The sequence below is a fragment of the Desmodus rotundus genome, chromosome 9, assembly GCF_022682495.2.
Source record: "Desmodus rotundus isolate HL8 chromosome 9, HLdesRot8A.1, whole genome shotgun sequence".
In the NCBI taxonomy this organism is placed as follows: domain Eukaryota; kingdom Metazoa; phylum Chordata; class Mammalia; order Chiroptera; family Phyllostomidae; genus Desmodus; species Desmodus rotundus.
In genome coordinates, this window is record NC_071395.1 from 31738549 (window position 1) to 31759451 (window position 20903).

The 20903-nt window shown below is 40.2% G+C and overlaps 1 protein-coding gene and 1 long non-coding RNA gene across 2 annotated transcripts in view; one reads left to right on the forward strand and one right to left on the reverse strand.

The window, feature by feature from the left end:
• LOC128779329 (uncharacterized) overlaps positions 1–13306 on the reverse strand; it is a 66916-nt gene extending 53610 nt beyond the window's left edge. Inside the window, exons 1-2 of the long non-coding RNA XR_008425237.1 lie at positions 13243–13306; positions 12727–12961 (exon numbers count right to left, since the gene is read on the reverse strand). This is a non-coding gene — a long non-coding RNA (uncharacterized lncRNA). The remainder of the gene's footprint in view (positions 1–12726; positions 12962–13242) is intronic.
• GALNTL6 (polypeptide N-acetylgalactosaminyltransferase like 6) overlaps positions 1–20903 on the forward strand; it is an 850890-nt gene that overhangs the window by 809347 nt on the left and 20640 nt on the right. Inside the window, exon 11 of the mRNA XM_024569059.3 lies at positions 16407–16523. Coding sequence (XP_024424827.2) covers positions 16407–16523 — 117 coding nt within the window. The remainder of the gene's footprint in view (positions 1–16406; positions 16524–20903) is intronic.

A 20903-nucleotide genomic window follows, 5' to 3' on the forward strand; every position in this document is an offset into this window, starting at 1 on the left:
AAATACATATAATATGCATATCCCCCAATACTCCATAGTATGGGTCAGTGTAACCTGACCACCAGACAGCAGCAAGCTTTGTACGGGATCAGCACTGACGAGGAGTCGGTAGGAAAAAAAAGGGTGGGGAGGGATGTTGACAGTTCCACAAGCTGCAACTCAAAATCAACAAATATTCACCCCTAAAGGAAACGATCCTTTTCAGGACAGAAACGAAAGCAGTCAAATCTGTAAATTACCAGTGAAATTCAAAGACTGTCCTCGCAGGCTTGATGCTGAGGACAAGTACAAAGAAACCATAGGAAACCAGTAGGGGCCATGAGAACTTAAACTATGCTGAAGCAGGCTTAGCCCACATGTGATTCAGAAACACTCCAAAATTCTCCGTTTTGGAAAAACAAGGACTCATTCTTTTTCCCTCCCTCCCCCTTCCCTAAAATAAGAAAAAAAGAGAAAAAAAACACACCTGCTGATCGATAAAGCCAAGATGAAACACTACAGATTCTAGGGAGACAAAAGCTTCAAATACCAGAGAAGTAAGTGCCTGAGACAGAGCCCAGAAAGTCCTGAACAACAAATACATTTAAAGGTAATAGAACTGCTTTGGAAAGAAGGACCCTTAGAACATTATAGGCAACAGAGAGTTAGAGGCAAGAAGCATTTGTGAATCTGCCATAGCCCTGAGAGGCAGAGAAGTGGGATATAAGAGGCCATATTTTTTTAATATGTCATGGTAACAACAGAGAAGAGCCTCCTATAGAGAAATTTTCCTCGAGTCATCCAAGAAAATTATTTAATTTACATGTGGAAAATAAAAATAGATGGCAATAAAACCCCATATCAGGGTTTGACAAGAATAAAAATAAAAATGAATCAAATAGTTCCAACAGATAATGAAAACATACTACAAATGTGGACACAAAGATGAAAATAACAACATAGGATTTAAAAATAAGGTAAAAAAATCTTAAAAACAATCAAAGCTGTAAAGAATTGTACAAGTCAGAATTAGAACAGTTCGGAAAGGAGATGGGTAGTATGATATGAAACATGATGATATGGAAGGAGAGCTGGAAACTCAGAAATGGAAAGAAAAGAGAAGAAAAGAAAGAAAAATATTTCAGAATGAAGACCAAAATTAAGAACAAAGAAGCAAATAGAGACCATGGAAGGCACAGTATTGAGGCTAGAAGGAAAAAGAGTGAAATTAATAAAACAGAAATAAATAAAGAAAAGGGATAAAAGGATTCTACTAAAGAATTGAACAGAGATTTAAAGAAAATTTAACATAAATTCCCAAAGAAGAATGTCCCCCCAATGAAAGATAAGAAATACATAAAACTATAATTCAGAAAATCTTCCCAACAAGATTAGCATCTACATGTTAAAAGGCTGTTATCTGAAAAAATTCAACTAAGAACCATCAACAGTGAAACATTTCTAGTAAACCTGTTCTATTTTTAAAAGAAGAAAAACAATTTTATGCATCCAAGAAAAAAAACCCGAAAACTAAGTCAGACTCTGAAGCATATTTTGTTCCAGAAAACAATGGAACAACCTTGTAGAGATGCTCCAGAAAATAAAATATGAGCCAAAGATTTTATATTCAACCAAACTAGGCTTCAAGTACGAAGGCCATTGTAAAAGTTATAAATATTCAAGAACTCAGGGATTACTTTCCCCAAGAGTCTTTCTGAGAAACCTACTGTAACAGAGCTCAGAAATCCTCCAGTGGATAAAACCAGCACATTTGGCCTCAGAATACTATGCATGCACCAAAGTTTCATTGCAAATCTCTCTACTGATTTTGTATGATAAATGACTTTCAAGGGGAACAGAAAATTGTGAGATCCATATCATCAGAACATTCTGTGTAAACAGACTAGATAGGAGTCAAAATGTTGTTTGATGAGCCTGCAATCAAAAGAAAGATGAAGAGAATGTTAACACCACCAGGGATGTCAATGGTTTGGTTTGCCAGAAGGAACAACACTCAAAGTCTGTTGGCTGTAGCCTCCCACCTCCAGCTCCATCCCAGGAACAGCCCTGCCATTGGGACGGGGAACGTGTGCGGCAGGTGGCTAGCATTTGGATGGCACCACCAACACTTACTTCTCAGTCACCTTGTCTGTCCTCCCGTTAATGAACAACCCCTTCTCATCAACACAGTCTTTCTGTTTTTCTCTGCTGATCCATTGGATGGGTTGTTGTAGAGTTTTGCTGGCCATCCTGTCCCCTTCACGGGACCTCACTTAGCTATTATCTGGTCTATCAGGTGTTCATTTTTATTCATCTTTTTCCATTGAGTACATACTAATGGTCCCGGCACTGTGCTCATCACAAGGGATGAATGGTGAGTACGTCAGACACAGCTGTTGCTTTCATGTGGCTGAAGGACTATGGCATCACCCTGTAATGAGGGTGAACAGCTTTCATCACTTTGAGGAACAGAAAACTCACTTGAAGTTTTCTTGAAACCCTCTGTGATGTGTAGAACGACTTCCGGTGAGACCACACCATCATGACCACGTCATGGCAGGACAAAGCAGAACTGGAACATGTTGTTCCTCAATATTCCCAGGTACTAGCTTGTGCACCCCCCAAAAAATGCAAATCCACGACTCACCCTCTTACATTAACAGGCTACCTGATATATGTGCATGAAAATGAGTCCATAAAACGCCACATTGCAACAACTTACAAATTACAATAGGAAATATTTAACACAGTGCTAACTACCTTTTAGGCTTTCCTCATTCACACAAACTCAAATCAAGCCCACGCCACCACATGGAAAACACAATGTGCAATGTTGCGGCAAATACGGTGATAAACAGGAAGTGGCCATTGCTCTCCATTTCCTATTGGTCAGTACACATCCTCGGTTCTACCAAATTCCTTGGCACCTCTCTTGGTTCAAATTCCAGCTCTAACATTTGCTGGATATGTTGAAATCAGGCAAGTTAATCTCTGTTTCCTCAGCAGTAAAGTGAGAATCATAGTCCCCCATCACAGAATTTGCTGAGGAGGTTCAACTGTAGAAATTCATGTAAAGCGCTTACCCCAGTGTCTGGCGCATGGCAAGCAACCCTCAGGAGTTGCCTGTGAGCGCTGACAGGGACGGCGGTACTGAGAGCGGCGATGGTGGTCCTGGCTGTGACTTGCACATCTAAATCAGTGGCTCACAGTATCGCTGGGGTGGTTGTGGTTGTAACCGTCTCTGGCCATCTCAAAGCCAAATGAGTGAAACATTACCCAAAGATAGTAATTCTATATATGCTATAGTTATTGATAATTAAAATTTAAAGTAGCCCAATGAAAAAGAAAAATTACATTTAATTCTCTTCCCTGCCAAAGTGAAATGAGTAAATATATTCTCCTGAAAAAAACATTGTTGTTGTCTCCCTTCAAAGATTTAATTTTCAAAAAACTACTTTGGGTAGAAGATGCAGACTAAATTTTAAAAAACTGAATATGAAAAAAATTTCTTGCACCAGTGTCAGACTCAGTCATGACATTTGAAATGAGCAAATGATGGGGGGGGGGTGAAGAATTCAAGTTATTATCTAGCCTACACCTGGGTTACATTTAGCAGAGGTATGTAAGAATCCCCGTTTTCAAATACTCCTTTCTTCCCCCTCTTTCAAATACTCCTCTCTTTGTAGCTCCCCTTTTCCAAATGAATTAGAAAATTGCTTATAAATTTAAAAACAGATTTTGCCTCTTCCAGCTTAGTAAAGTATCTTCCGGTTTTAGGAACACTTGGAGCTGCCCTTCTTGTTAAAAACATTGGTGATACAGCTGGAAAGCTTGGCTGGGACTCCTTGAGCTGTACATTAAACATAACAATTTTATTTAGTTTCTAAGGAGACAGTATGAATTTAAAGGCATTTAATAAATCAAGATTAGAAGAGGGCAGTATAAAAATAAAATAAAATGCTTACCACTTGCAACTATCCGTATCTGGTTTTAACTTCCTCTCTGTCCTCGGATGTAATCCCAGTCCTTTGAGGGAATTTCCAGACAGTTCTCTCTCCTAACACAATTATTCACCATCACAGAATATATAATGCTATGTATCTTTGAAACTCTTTTTCTTACATGTAAAATGGAGGTGAAATACATTGCTCGTGTGAGATGTAATGTTCTAAATACATTGAGAAAATTGAATTTACTCAGAAGCCCTATTGAGTCTCTTCTAAGACCTATTCCAATGCAAAGGAATTAGGTCCTACCTCAGATGACCCCCTGAGCCACTCCAGACCCCGCAGCCTGGCTGCTTCTCCTTTATGGATTTACAGAAAGCAAATGCAACTTCCCCATCACCATTGAAAAAACAGTGCATTTTAAAAAATTATGGTAAAATAATCATAGCATAAAATTTACCTTTTTAACCATTGTAAGTGTACAGTTTAGTGGCATTAAGCACATTTACGTTATTATGTAACTGTCACCAACATCCACCTCCCGAACCTCTCAGCACCCTAAGCTGGAACTCTGTGCCCATCAAGTAATTCCCCACTCCCCCTCTCCCGAGCCCCCGGTAACCTCTGTTCTGTTTTCTGTTTCCATGACTTGGACTGTTTCAGGTACCTCATGCAAGTAGGGTCATACAATGTCTGTACTTTTGGGTCTGGCTTATTTCACTTAGCATGTCTTCAGGGTTCATCTATGTTATAGCATATGTGAGAAGTTCATCTATTTTTAAGCCTGAATAATATCCCATTATATACATACACCCAACATTTTGTTTATCCATTAATTCATTAATGGATATTTGGCTTGTTTCCATGTTTTGGGTATTGTGAATAATGTTGCTATGAATGCAAATAAATGTTCAAGCCTTTGCTATCAATTAGTTTGTGTATATACCCAAAAATAGAATTGTAAATGATACAGCAATTCTGTTTAATTCTTTAGGCACTGCCATTCTTTTGTCCACAACAGCCGTACACTTTATATTCCCACAAGCAACACGCAAATGTTCCAATTTCTCCACATCCTCACCAAGACTTGCTGTTTTCTGTTTTGTTGTATAACAATCCTAATGGATGTGAAGGAATATTTCAATGTGGTTTCGATTCGCATTTCCCTAATGATTAGCGATGGTAAACATTATTCCATGTGCTTATAGGCCATTCGTGGGTCTTCTCTGGAGAAATGTCTGTCTTTGGCCCATTTCTGAGTTAGATTGTTTGCTTTTTTGTTGTTGTTGAGTTTTAGGAGCTCTGTATATATTCTGGATATTAACCCCTTATAAGGTATATGGTTCGCAAATATTTTATCTTATTATGTACCTTATACACTGCTAAGAGTGTTCTTTGATACACAAAAGTTTTTCATTTTGATGAAATTCACTTATAATCTTTTCTTCTGTTACTTGCGCTTTTGGTGTCACAGCCAAGAATCATTGTCAAAGTCAGTGCCGTGAAGTTTTTCTCTTAGGTTTTCTTCTAAGAGTCATGTAGTTTTAGCTTTTACATTCAGGTCTTTGATCCATTTCAAGTTAAGTTTTGTACATGATGTAAGGTAAGGGTCTAACTTTATTCTTTTGCATGTGGATATTCAGTTTTCCCAAAACCATTTGTTGAAAAGACTCTTTTCTCCCAATCAATGATCTTGCCACCTTTGTGGAAAATGAAAAGCATTTGACCTCATCTGGGAGGGTGTATTTCTGGGCTCTCTATTCCATTGGTTTAGACTGTTTTGATTACTGTAGCATTAGAGTAAGTTTTAAAATCAGAAAGTCTGGGTTCTCCAACTTTCTTCTTTTTTCCCAAAAAATTGTGTTGGCTAGTCAAGATCTCTTGAAATTTCATATGAATTTAAAAATTGATTTTTTTTTTTACTTTTGCAAAAATATTATTGAGATTTTGATAAGGATGAACTATAGATTGCTTTAGGTAGTATATCTTAACAAGATTGTCTTCCAATATATGAACATGGAATGTCTTTCCTTCCATTTATTCATGTCTTCTTTATTTTTTTTCAATATACACAATATTTTCACCAAATATTTCTACAGGACCACTGCCCTTCTGCCCAAGCAGGTCCCAACCACAGCCTAGCAGGCTTCTGAGACTCTCCCAAGTCCTTTCTCTTCTGCTTCATGGCTTGATTTCCATGGAGCACCTTACCCGAGAAAGCAAGGAAGGACACTAGATCTTGGCACTCTGTGCCTAAAGTGATATTTGGCTCCATTGTCCTGGCTTCAGACTCTTTATTTCTTTGTATGAGTCAGTTTCATAGTTCCTCTAGAACTAGGACTAATACATAACTGGGCCCAGGTCTCTCAGCAAGTGGCCAGTTAGCACATGGTACAACTGTCCCTCTGACCAAGAGTAAGCCAAGAAGAGGCTCTGAAGTCTACAGTTATCAAGTGTGAGTTTTTATAGGGTCTTCAGGCTCTAACATAAGAATCAGAATCCAGGTTCACCACTGACTCACTATAACCCACCTATGCCTTGCGTAGCGGGTTGAATGATGGCCAGCAAAAAGATTTGTCCACGTTGTAATTTCCAGAGCCTGAGAAAGTTACTTTATCTGAAAATAAAAAAGGGGGGAATCTTTGCTGATGGAATTAATAACTTCAAAACGAGATCATCCTGAACTATCTAGGTGGATCCTAAATCCTACGATAAGAGTCCTCCTAAGAGACACAGAAGAAACACAAAGAGAAGAGGAAAAGGCCATGTGAAGACCGAGGCAGAGAGTGGAGTGAGTGGCCACTAGCTAAGGCAGCTGGAAGAAGCAAAGAATGAAATTTCCCTCAGAGCCTTTAAAGGGAGCACAGCCGAGCCAACACCCTGATTTTGGACTCAGGCCTCCAAACCTGTGAGGGAAATACCTTTCATTTGCTTTAAGCCACCAGGTGTGTGGTAATTTGTTACGGCAGATACAGAAAACTAACATTCCTGAGTTTCCTCACTGCAAAGGAAGAATATAAGAGTACCTACCTCATAGAGTTGTTGTGATGATTAAATGAAATGTATTTATGGAAAGCTTTACACAGCAAAGGGCAAGCTCTCTGTTAAATGTTGGCTACTATTATTCACCGCTATGGAAACCCTGATTCGCATTTCAAAGGATGGAAGAGGCAACACTTTACCTAAGTCATACAAGAGGGGGTGGTTTAAAAGGATAATTGTTTTTGCATAAGACACTTCTCAGTTTTTATTTTTATTTTTTTAAGCAAAAACTGCAGCCATTCTCTTGTCTCCCAATGCCCATGGATACAGGGAAGGTATCACATCATGTATTCCAAAGCACAAATCTTAAGTTCCTGTGGGTCTGTTGAAGGAAGGATAGAAAAAAAGCTACATATGTAATTAATACATGAATCAGTCTTTACGGGCCACTGGATATATAAAGCAAGAATACTTTGCATCTGTATATTTGAACATTTTTCTGGAGAGTCCATAGCTTTCATCAGATTTTCAAAGACAGTCTGTGACCCAAAAGAAGTTAAACATCACTTACGGAAAATAATACTGACAACCTTGAATGAAAAAAATTAAAACCAGGCTCAAAATATAAAGCAGACAAGGATCACATTCAGCTGGAGGGCCCCTTGTGGCTCAAAAAGTCATTGCTGGAGCTTTGCCCGTGACCTAATCCCAGCAATAAGAGGAGATGAGTCAGGATTTGGGTGAGGGATTTGGGAGATGAGGTCAGCAAGTGGCTTTGAGACTCTAGCAATCTCCCAAATAGGCCTGGTATGTGTGTACTAACAGAGAGGGGATATTAAACACATCCCACAAAAGGGCCAAGCAATAAATTCTCTTAAAATCATTTGAAAAATCCAATGCTTAGTGAAGCTTCTTTGTAAAACCCTAAAATAAATTGCAAGCATGGTAATAAATGGCTGTTATTGTGACCCCTCTCATTCATCAGCAGAGAAACTGCCTAGAAAAATAGTGAACATTTTTCTTCATTTAAATGGTAATTATTGAGTAAGTATTATATATTAGAGGCTGAATTGTGTCAACCCAGAATTTGTGTGTTGAAGCTCTAACCTTTCCACAATGTAACTATACTTGGACATAAGGCCTTTAAGGAGGTAATTAACATTGAATAGGGTCATAAAAATGGGGCCCTCAGCCAGCAGGACCAGAATTTTCATAATAAAAGGAAGACACACCAGGCATGTGCATACACAGAAAACGAGCCATGTAAGGGCGCAGTGACAAGGCTGAAATCTTAAAGCCAAGGAGAGAGGCCTCAGAGGAAACCAAACCTGTGGATACTTGGATGGTAGACTTCTAGCCTCCAGAAGTGAGAAGGAAGTTTCCATTGTGTAAGCCACCCAGTCTATGGCATTTTGCTATGGTAGCCCTAGCTGATGATTACATTATACACCAACATCTATGCCAGGAGCTGGAGTTACAGAAATGATTAAGGCATGGCTTCTTCCCAAGAAAGTCTCACTGGCTTGAGATAACACTGTAGGATGCTGCCAGACCCAGAACCCAACCCTTGGCCTCTCAAAAGTTTGAACTAGGGTGTCAGGTAACTTGAACTGGCATGGACTAGCTGTTTAGCTTGTACATATACCCAGACTCACTAAACCAGAACTAGACTAATGTTGACTTTCCTTAACACCTCTTCTGTCCCACTTTTTTTCTTTTTTGTCTTATTCTGCTGTATTTTGTGGGAGACATAAAGTCTCCCTCTCTCCCACAGAAAAAATAACTCTTGCCTTTTGGCAACTACCGATTATATCACAATCTCATCAAACCCCAACCAGTTCATTCTCAGAACTATGCACCCATTGAGTCTGTCATGATTAACTATGTTCACAGTTAAGAATTTGGGAAGAGAAAATTATGTAAACTGCTTACATAGAAGTAGATGTGAGATTATTGTTCAAAAAGCCTACCAGATCATTCAAGCACTTCGAGATTAATACACTTACTTTTACATAAGATGGTACTCCAGAGTGGAACTTCTACTGTCACGGGTTCAGAGGCAGTACATTTGCTTTTTTATAGAAAATGTTAATTTGTTTTCTCCATTAGTTTTGCATGAATTTGCTACAGGATATAGTGATGGCATGCTGGTCAATGTGACTCAGAATTTTAAGGCTAGACTTTCACAGCTCATTATTTCTACTTCCCGTGTATTTGATCTTGTGACAGGAGGTAAGAAGGAGGATGGAAATATATTTTACCACTACTGTGTTCTCTACTAAATGGAAATGATATGGCTTCATAATCTCAGTCCCACAGAAAAAATTTCAGGGAAGTAGTTATACCATGAAATGTCTCATAAATGTTACATAGCCATTTAGTATCCCCAAATGCCACTTGACATGTCCACATTTTTCCCTTAAAAAACCAATTGACCTCTTTTAATATGCTGACTATGCTTAATAGTGATGAAATTTACAATTAAAAACTCAGACCCTGAATTACCTTACTTGAAAATAAGGACAATTTGCTGACCTTCCTTAGAAGGACAGCTATTAAACTCAAGAATAAGTTCAAGAGAATCTACTTCGCTGAAAAACTTTAAAAGCTCACAAATTATCATGTATCTCAGGGATTTTGCTGCAATCTTGTCCAGGGTCAGAGAGTTACATCCTTCTCAGAATCAACCCTATGGTTTTGACTGCAGATCTTCATTAACTACTGGTCCTTAATATTACCCAAGAGCTTAACGTCTCTTTATTAGGCAAGCTTTTAAACCTGCCCATATTTCAATGATCTGACCTGAACTCAAAAGAAGAATTATTTTATCTGGACACTGTTGTGTGAGTAGTTTTTCAAGTAGACTAAAAAGTTGCTTTCTTTTTAATGCCTGGGGCTATTGACCTTGGCTTCAGGGATAATGTTGAAAGTGGCTTTTCATGATTATACTGGAACTCAAGCAAATCTTAGATTTATTGGCAGTTCATAGGTGAATCTAAGCATCTGGAGAAGTGTTCATATTCATCAAATAGCACTCCAGGAGAAAAATGGCTGCAATTTTATATGTCAAGACATTAGTTAAAAGATGCAGCACCCTCTATTGTTGAAATTGAAAACTGTAGCTGAGCTGTTGGCAACGAAAAATGCTGGCAGGGTCCATCCTGAGTGTCACAAAGCAAGGGAAAGAGGGATAGGTTTGGAGTTGAAAGGCAATATGCAACCTTTCTTACCCTGACCTCTTTTCCAAAATCCAGACTTCTGGGTGTCTACGTACAGATGTCACAAAGACACCTCAAATCCAGCATGTCTTCTTTATTATCTGCATGTGAACAGTTGTCGAGACCTGTAAATGCTATCTGAGAAATGCATCTGGAATACACGTCTTTCTTTGAGTACATACGTTCTTCGGCTACATTCTGTCGCTATCACTCTCATACTCCAGATACTCATTTTCAGTCAGAGCTACTGCCCATGCTTACAATTGCCTACCTCTTCATCCATCTTTCCCGTTAACACCGGAATGTACTGCCTAAAACAAGTTTTTCTTCCCAGTAATTCTAATAGTTCCCTTTGCCAACAAAACAAGGTCTGCATTCCTTATCTTGACATCTAAGGTCCTTCACAAAATGGCATCAATCTACCTCCCAGTCTCCTTTCTCACTGCATCCCAAAACTCCCGCAACTAATACTACTATAAAACTAACATTTATTGAGCATTTAATATGGGTCAAACACTAATGTAAGCTCTATATATATATATATATATATATATATATATATATATATATATATATGTATATATATATATAATCATATTTATCCTCACATCAAATTTATCTATATATATTACATATCATATATATAATGAAATACTATTCAGCCATAGAATAGAAGAAAATCTTTTTGCCTTTTGAGACAACATGGGTGGACCTTGAGGGCATTATACTCAGTGAAACAAATCAGAGAAAGACAAACACTTTATGATCTCATCTATACGTAGAATCTAAAAACGTGAAATGCATAGAAATAAAGAATAGAATGGTGGTTGCCAGGATTAGGGGTTAAAACTAACAGAGGAATGTTGGTCAAAGGGTAGACTTACAGCTATAAGATGAATTAATTCTAGGGGTGTGATGTACAGCATAGTAATTATGGTAATTATATGACAGGTTGGAGGTGTTAACTAATCTTATGGTGGTAACCATTTCACAATACTTATGTGTATCAAACATCACGTTGCACACCTAAAGTTTATATATGTTATAATACCTCAATAAAGCTGCAAGAGAGAGTCCATCCATGGCAGAATCGAAAAACCAAATGTGACTGATACGTAGACATAAAGATAGATAGATGTGGACAGAGAAACAGAGATATTACATACAATGAAATATTATTCAGCCTTAAAAAGGAACGAAGTTCTCATACATGCTACAACATGAATGTACCTTAAAACATTACGTTAAATGAAGTAAGCATGGCACGTGTATGGGCCCACTTATCTGAGGTATCTAGAATAGGCAAATTCATAGAGTCAGTAGAATAGAGATTACTGGGAGCAGAGGAGCTGGGGAAGTTATTGCTTATTGGTTATAGAAAACACCTTGAAAATAGATCGTGGTGATGGTTACACAGAATTTTGAATGTACTTAATGTGATTGAATTTGACACTTAAAAGTGGTTAAAATGGCAAAATTCATGTTACCGTATTTTGCTGTGTATAATGTACACATTTTTGCCACATCTTTTAGGGAAAAATAAGGATATGCATTATACATGGGTATAATGATTACATACTGTGGATATAATAATGGGTATAATAATCCCATGTATAATGTTCACAAAAACATGGGTGCTCATTAAACATGACAAAATATAATACATATATTTTACTACAATTCTCTTAAAGCCCATGAAGGGATGTTGAAGGTGTGTGAGAGTGGAAAGGAGCAGGACATTCAGGATGGAGGCAGCTAATTGAATGGGGGGCTGGGGGGGATTTGGGTACACTCAGGGTGACATCCAAGTTGCCAGACTGAGGTCTGAAGTGGCTGTTTATGACATTACTGAGATTAACAGGTGATCCAAACTGAAAAATAGGTCTGGAGTTTGAGGCCACAGCTTGTTCAGTAGCAGTCTTTTTTTTTTTTTTTTTTTTTAATTTGAAGGGCTTCATGGGATGTTTCATGGTATAATAGAAATGTGGTCTGTCTATGACATGACAACATTTACCAGTGGGGTGGATTCAACTGGAAAAAAACGAGCAAACGAACAAATAGTAGCTCACATTTACTGACCACTTCTAATGTACCCATCGCTGGGCAAGCGCTTTGCACCTATCAGTTTAATCTCCCCAGCTACCCACCACGCACGCTTGTCCTCATTTTACAAACCTTGTGTGGAGCCACACCAAGTGTGAGCCATTCCCTAAAAACTGCCTGACACGGTCAAATCTCCGTATTGATGTGTATTTCAGACCCCTAAGGCTACGTTATCATTCTGCCATTTCACTCTAGATTCGAATCTATTCATCCTCCAGAGCCCCTTCCAAAGTCATCAGTTGTATAGTGTTCCAAGTGCTCAGAATTGCTCAGTTCTCACTTTGCTTTAGTAATCTCATAAAATGCCTTCAAAGCGAGGTAGCCCAATGACACCGTGGGCTCCTTCAGAGCGAAACTGTTTTTTCTTTGTCTTTGAATCTCCATCAGTACTCTGAAAGTACCTTTTATTCAGAAGCACACCTTAAATGTTGACGTTTGATACATAGATAAACTGAGGTTTGAAAAGGCTTGGGTGGCTAGATTATAGGAAAACTCACCTGTGCCTGGTGAGCAGAGCCCAGGCCTACTCCACACGGATGCAGTTCTCTCCCCAGTTACACACGAGCATCTCCATTCTTTCTGGCTCTGCACCTCAGTTTGCATTCTAAAGTCAACTGCAGTCCACAAAGGGAAGCATCTTGGTTCCTCCTGCAGCATCAGAAATTCACTGCCAGCAATACTGGAAGTCTCAAACCTTTCTTCCACTCTCTAATGTCTTCCCAAGACCAAAACCTGCACAAAGGAGGGAACCAATTGTTTATTTTTCACTGTACACCCAGTATCTAGCACAGTGCCTCGGACATAGCAAATACTTAATAAATATTTGTTGGATGAATCACGGACCTACTGCTTCTTAGTGAAAAGACCCCAAGGCTGTTGGGAAATTAGCAAACAGTGTTCTCCCATTTGTTAAAAAGAGGCTGGTCTCTCCAACAGCCGCTTAAATTACTTATCACACACTTAATACTAGCCACCTTGACATTTATGTCACACTCCCCTTCTCTTGTACCTACTTCAGAAAACTCCTGTGTTCGGGAGGGAAAAAACAACAACAAATATGTTCCCACTGAGCTTGCCTTCTCTTGCATACCTAAGAAACCCTTGACTCTCTGCCAGACCTGTTCCTAATCCTCACCCAAAAGGAGATTATCTCCTAATCCTGTCACAAGTCCTGATTCTTTTTTCCCCAGGTTTCTCCTTCTTTTCTCCCACTCCCAGTCAAGCACTACCTTGCTTCCTAATCATATCTGGTGTCTCTCAGGATTCCTTGACTCAGTTTTAATGATGCTAAACCCTAAAGCTGGAAATCAAAGAAATCAAGACTGAAAATGATCTAGCATGTAATACATAGATCCAGTCAGCTCTGTGTTCTAGATTTGGAGTGTGTGTGTGTGTGTGTGTGAACTCTTTTACCTTTGGCCACAGGTGCCAAGCCTGTGTTGAAAAGTATAATTCGTTTCTAAATTTTCTGGTCTACACCGTTTAAACTTTGTTCAAAGGAATAAACATGTATTACAATCAGTGCTACTGGAATCTTATTTGCCTGTTTATTATGAGGGAGTGGTGTTTGTGAGCAAGAGGAGAGGAGAGGGGTATGTGCTGGAGAGAAAAGGGAGAGATGCAAGCGGGCATTGCCCGATACTAATCTTGTATCCAAGACTGTGTCCTGTGTTGAACTCCCAGCACCTCCTCTCTGGCACCACTATGTTCTGGAATTTAGACAGATGTAGACAATTAGGGCTTCGAAACTTGAAATTTGGTTTCCAGAGAGGTTGATCCCATTGTCTACACAGATGCCATCTGAGTGAGAATTTAGAAAATGCAAGCGTTCAGAAAATGGGTCTCCTCCATTCCTGCCAGAGCCCTTCGGAGCTCAGAGCATTTAGAAGCAGAACAAGGTCTCTAAGAGGTTTTGGTGTGAATTCACAAGCAGATGGGGTAGATTTGCCAGTCAGTGTCCCTGCCTTTCTTTGTCCTTTTCTTCCCTACATCCCCCTTTTCCAAGAGCAGAGGCCCTCCGGTGATAAAGGGGAACAAAATCCCCCTCTGTGGCCATGAACCTGTAAGCAGCTGCTTTTCCCCAAAATGTCATCCAGAGCTCCTGGACGCGAGTAGAGTGAAGAGTAGTGCCCAGAGATGTCTTCGGCGTAAGCTAATGCTGGTTCTCTAAGACAAGTGTCTGCGAGTTAGACGGTCTAAAAGTGAAAACACAGCCTGGCCCAGGCTCTCTCTCAGGCGGCCCCCAGGTTGAAAGACAGCCTTAGAAACGGACACCCTGCACTCAGATGAGGAGATCAAATAGGAGCTTTACAGAGTGCACCAGGCCCAAGGCAGCAATAGCAAAGTCAGACTTTTGACCTCCTGGCTGACTCTACTTCACTGAAGAAACTCTCACACGCCAAGGCAGTGGTTCTACAAAAGGCACATTTTAACGATGGCTCCTCAAATTCCGTAGTGCAGTTCCTCCCTAGCACTTGTTTGAAGAAGGTGGAGAAAAAGTAAAAGAAGTGAGAGAGAAGCGAAGGCACTTGACACCAGCCAAGTTCACTCCTCTCTTTCAGGATTTCCTATGCTGCTAAACGGGGGAGTGCAATTGGTTTGCAAGGCATGTGAGGCAAGCATTTGTCCTAGTTCGGAGTTCGAATTCAGAGTGTATGCTTTCCAGGAAATCAAGTGCAAATGTGCTGGTGTCTATTTACTTACCGTTCACTTGTTTTTGCAAGTAGGTCTTAGCTTTCCTTGGATTCTCAGAGAGGTCTATAGGCCGAACTAGGTTAAGAAGTGTTACCCTGTGCCCTACATTATTTCACATTCCCTGCCGCCGGGGACAGAGACTCCGAGGGTAGAGGTCCAATAGTGCAAGATGAACCCAAACGGTGGCCAAATTCCCTGAAAAAGGAAACTGGCACCCACCACACTAACTCCCTCCCGAATGACATCATACCAGCGCCTACTCCTGAAAGAACTGAAGGGGGAAATGGGCCTCTCCACCGCCATCTCATCCCAGCTTCATTTATTCCTTTCATGTTACCTGCTGTGTCTCCTAACCACCTTTTCTCTGCCTCATTGTTTCTCCCAAATAAGAATAGGCCCAGGTCAGGCACCTTCTGCTGTGGGCAGGCTCTCCACCCTCCCTACACACTCTGGGCAAAAGAACCTTCACTAAAATGAACAGCAGAGTGGAGTACATTCTGTTCTTGTTTCTATTATTAGCTAGACCTAAAGGGATTAGGACAATCCAGGACTATACAAAGGCATGAAAAAGATTGAGATCATTAAGCTTATCTAAACAAACACGCCTAAGTAACCAACTAGAAACCATATCCCACTCTACTACAGTGTGTGGCCCTGATGCTAACAGGGGAATGGGCGAGATATTCAGAAGGAAGATCTGACAAAAGGGCGTGTATGTGTCCAAAGGTCCTGTCACTGTGTCTACTCTTCTTACTTTGCATAGTTTACCTTTTTCCCACCCCTAACATTCAGTTTCTTATATCAGTGTTAATATAATAATTGTAAAGAATTTTAAGGGTTTTTTTTATTCTGCAACTTTTCAAAGTTCAGACCTTACATAGAGAATCTTTATCCAGCATAGTATTGTACCAACTGTACTGTATTCGCTGTTTTGCTAAGACTCTAGGGTGACATTTTTTAATACATCAGCCAGGCCTAGTATAGACCGAGACCATCCCGGGCAAACTGCAATGTCAAGGTCACCCCTGCCCAGAACCACGCTCAGTGATTCATTCTTTCAGCACACACTTCCCCTGCATCACCTGCCTCATTCCGGATCTCTTCCCTAGCTGAGGTGGGAATAGTAGAAGGTGCTTTTGAACAGGAAGCTAAATCCCAGGTTAAGAACTACCTGAAGAAGAAAAATCTCCCATTTTAGAAAAGTCATGAGCTCTCCGCTGCCTCCTATGTTGCAATCACACGTTCTCCTGCCGCAGCCAGCCTCAGTTCTGCTGTCCATCCAGCTCGTGTTCTTTTCCATGTAGACTGGACCATGCTATTTTTATTTCCCTGCTTCCTCCATAAATTGCCATAAATTTAAGGCATTGTTCAGTAATCAGAAAATCACACACAAAAACCCAACTACTGCACCTATACCAGAATTGTCAGAAAATAGAGGTAAAGAAAAAAATGGCCTCAGGCCCATTGTTCCTTCTTTCCACAGATTCGAAACATGGCCGCCAATCTCTGTGTGGACAGCAAGCACGGAGCCACCGGCACCGAGCTAAGGCTGGACATCTGTGTCAAGGATGGTTCTGAGAGGACGTGGTCTCATGAACAGGTAGGTCAGCCCCCAGAAGTCATGGGCCGGGGCTGAGGCTGAGGCAGGCGTGGAGGGTGTCAGTGGGGACAGATCCCTAGATGGGATCTTGCTTCACTTCTTTGTTTCTGTTCCTTCTCAGAGCAGTGATGATAATCAAATGAGATAATGTATAAAAATGTGCTTTAAATCATAGAAAGGATGTTAGAAATGCTGTATTTCCTTTCCTGGAATGATAGTTTTCAAACTGTAAAAAGCATGTAGAATGCTATGGAACTCTTCCAACTAAATTTCGTGGTTTTAATGAAAGACTTCTTGTTATTCCATAAGTTTGTGTGACTTTAATCTCATTCTTCCCCTCCGGCTGTATATTGAAAGGAATACTTTGCATATGCCTCTTGTTGTTGTAGGAGTATGTAAACTTACACATGAAAGATAACTTGGAGGCAATAACACCCAAGATAAACTTCATGGGATACTTTAAGACTATTTATTGCTTTTGCTTGAAAAACCATTTCAGTGCAACGCAGTTTATGAAATGAGGTGGGATTCCTGACCCACTTTGAAATGTGACAGCCCTTGGAAGGGGCTCTCTTCACACCGCGTCACCTATAAAAGAAAAATAAAATAGCAGGTAGAGTCACCTCTGCCCCTTTCTAGTGCTTTAATTTTTAATTGTGAAATATTTCAAATAGGAAACCATAAAATATTATAGTAGACATTTACATACTTCCCATGCAGGTTTAACAAGTACCTGCAGCCATTTCTATATTCTTTAAAAGAATACAGTGTACAGATAGAGTTAAAGCCCCTTCCCCCCAGGATGCTCCCCTTTCCCTCTGAAAAAGAATATATTCCAAGTTCAGGATAGTATGTCTTCCCTGTGCATTCTTTTTCCTGGAATTGTCTATACTACTTCTCTTATGACAATCAAAAAAGTAGACAAGCAATTTCCAATAAAGTATTTGTTGTATTCTATTCTGTCCTATTCTGTTCTGCTCGGTTTTCCGTCTTCCTCAAGTGTCTGTCACCTTTATACTAGTAAAGACCCACCCTGTCCAGCCCAGGGCCTTGCAGTGTGCTCAGGGGTGCTGAGACTCAGCATGGTGGCACCACCCTCCCCTGTCCCACTGACCCTACCTGCCCCTCCTCTAGCCTGCATGACAGTGCAGAGCAGCATCACTCAGGAAAGCATGAGTGGGTCAAGTCCACAGCACAGTCAAGAATTAATGCACTCAATTACTGAACCAACAGTGGCCCCCACGCCCTAGCTGGGAATCTGGTCCTTGTACTCATCCCACAAGCTCACGATGTTGTAGAAGAGCCCTGCCATCAGGCCAACCTAGATGTCAACCAGTTTGACCTGGGTGTCCTTGTGAAGTTATTAAATCTTTCTAGGCCATCACTCCTCCATCTTTAAGTAGGAACAATAACCGATCTCACAAACAGGGTAATTACAAAAATAAATCATGTCTTAAGATATAAGAGATTCTCGAACCTGTGGTAGGTACAGAGTAACTATCCGTTCCCCTTTGCCTTCTCACAGTTCCTCTCCCTGGAGAGCGTCATGAAAATACCAAATTAGCACTCTCTCTCAGGCCCAAGGCAGCTGCCACATACCAAACGCGATTGATTCATCATTCACTCAAACACATCCTGCAGTGTGTGGACACTTATCAGACAGGCTTGAAAGAAAACTGCAGCTCCAGGACTCACTGATGGGAACGAAATGTCCGTACAAGCGGACTTGCCTTCTCCTTTTTCTATCTCTTTCTATAAGCACCACAGGGGTGCTACCAGGGATATAAGATACAGTGTTGGCCTGTTACCTCCAAGAAGCATTTCTTACTTCAGCCCGAGAGCAAGAGAGAAGGCTTCAGAGGCATGTCAGGAAGACTGACATCCTTAGAGGAAAAGGTTATGTTTTTTAAAAAGAAAAGAAAAAGGAGCATGCCACAGGAAAACCCTTGAAGGGCTAAACCCCTCTCTGCCATCTCTACTCAGCCCAACCAGGAAACACACCTAGGCAGCTGGTTGATGGGAGGTATGCATACTTGAATGCCTGAATCGGGATTAATATTTCCATCCCCTGGAATGTTCTAGAATGAAATATGATCTGGGCCCCAGATTTTATTTAATTGCTGAAAATAAATATATATAAAACCAACTCCGTCCCATACACTTTTAAAATTGTTTCATTTTCCTCGCTCCTCAGACAAAACTGTGAACATCTATGGCATGTAATTCAAGGAATAGTCAGCAGAGGGAGGCACTAGACAAGCAGACATAAGAGAAGGGAAGGAAACCAGTTAATAAATCTCTTTAAAAAGATTTGCAGTCTCTAGAGACAACAAAGGGAGCTACAGGAAGATTGAACAAGGCTTACAGGAGGTGAACAATAAATCATATTTGAAATACGTATCACGCTATATTGACTTGGAGGTGAAAACATAACAAGCTGCTTTGTTTTCGAGTAATTAACCATAAGCTTTATTCAATATATTACTCAATGACTCATAAGAATTAGGTTTCATTCTTTCACATTTAGATTTAAATCCATGAATGAGAAAAAAAGTATATCAGGACAGGAAATTTATAGGTATTCTTTTTAATTCAAAAGCATTCATAGAACACAAAAGGGACACTTATTAGAGTTAGAATCATCCTTTTTTTAATGGCACAAATAAAACAAGTGAATAAATACACACAATAGTCACAAGGGAACTAAAGAAGAGTCTATTGAAGCACTTTTCTTTTTCTTTTTTAGTTGAGGGGAAAAAAATATTTATTACCACTGTTTCCAAACAGTGAAGACAAGTTCTAACTTTATTCTTCAACACAGACACACATGAATCAGACCCACTGGATAAAAGGTAATTGGCAGAACACTGCCGAAAGGTATATGAAATAGGAACACTCCCATCTAAGCGCACAGTCATTAGTCTTACTAAGACCTTGGAAAACTGCTGAGTGAATTCATTGCAGGGGAAATACATCAAGTTCAAAGGGAAAGAAACTGCCAGTTAGAATAGCAGTCCTGGAGTGTTCTTTTTGTTTTTAATTCTTTTTGTAAATCATTTTTTATTTTTCAGTTATAGTTGACGTACAAGATCAGGTGGGCCCATCAGGGATTACACATCATGTACCTTACTCAGCAATCATCCCGATAAATCTCACACCCATCTGACACCACACATCGTTATTAGAATATCATTGATCAGATTCCCTGTGCTGCACTTTACATCCCCAAGGCTGTCCTGTAACAGCCAATTTGTACTTCTTAATCCCTTCACCTCTCTCACCCACTCCCCAACCCCACTCCCCTCTGGCAACCATCACACTGTTCTCTGTATCTATGAGTCTGTTTCTGTTCTGCCTGTTCACTAATTTTGTTTTTTAGATTCAAGTGTTGATAAGCGAGAAAATGCCTTTTGCTGCAGAGCACCAGTGATGACTAATTTGGCTTCTATGAAGAAAGCACATGTCTTTGATTCATTTTCCAGGGCCATCTATTTAGCTGTTTGGTATCACTATAGCATTGTGTGCTGGCTTTCAGTTTCCTTTACAGACCAGGAAAGAAAACTAAAATTAGACTGAACTAAGACTGCAGGTCTGGAAAGGATACTCCCCACTGCCATTGTAGCATGAATCCCTGAGAAGAAAGCGGAGGGGAGGGCTCGGGGGAGAGGAGGAGAGGAGCGGAGGGCCCTGTGGCTCCTTGGCCAGGCAGCAGGCTCTGAACACATCCTGGGGAGGAAGCGCTGACTGCAGCAGAGCAGGCCTAGGTCCTGCTGAGGTAGCAGACAAATGCCCCGTTTCAAAGACCTGGAAAGGAGACGTGCAAACAGAGGCAGAAGCGGGTGCCTGCATGTGGTAAAAGCATAGATTCTGGGACATAGTCTCACTCTCAGGGCAGAGCACACTGCCAGTCTCAGATAGCTGCCAACCACATAACGCTGAATCTAAATAACACCCCCCACAGAGATAAAAACATGTTTAATCTTCCCAAATCAGGTAGCAAGATCATGATAATAAGCGTATTGTTTGCAGTACCAAGTCTAGTGAGCTTATTCATATAATACAATGCAGACACAGGCAGCATTACACATGCAAAATCAGTTAAAGCAAAGACATGAGTTATGTATCATTCTGAATCTATATTTAAAAGTATCAATTAAAAAAAGAAAGTGGAGAAATTAATGTCGATTTGCTCTAAAATTGAAGGATTGGAGGTTGAAAAAGAATCAGGAGTTATTTTCCAGGAAATCTATATTCTTCTGTCTGTAAGGAACAGCCCAAGGGTAGAAGACAAACTATGAATGTCACAGTAACACCACCCAATGTGAGCAGTGGCAATGCTTTCATAATGTCTGCTTGTTTCTGCCGTGACAAGAGCACACA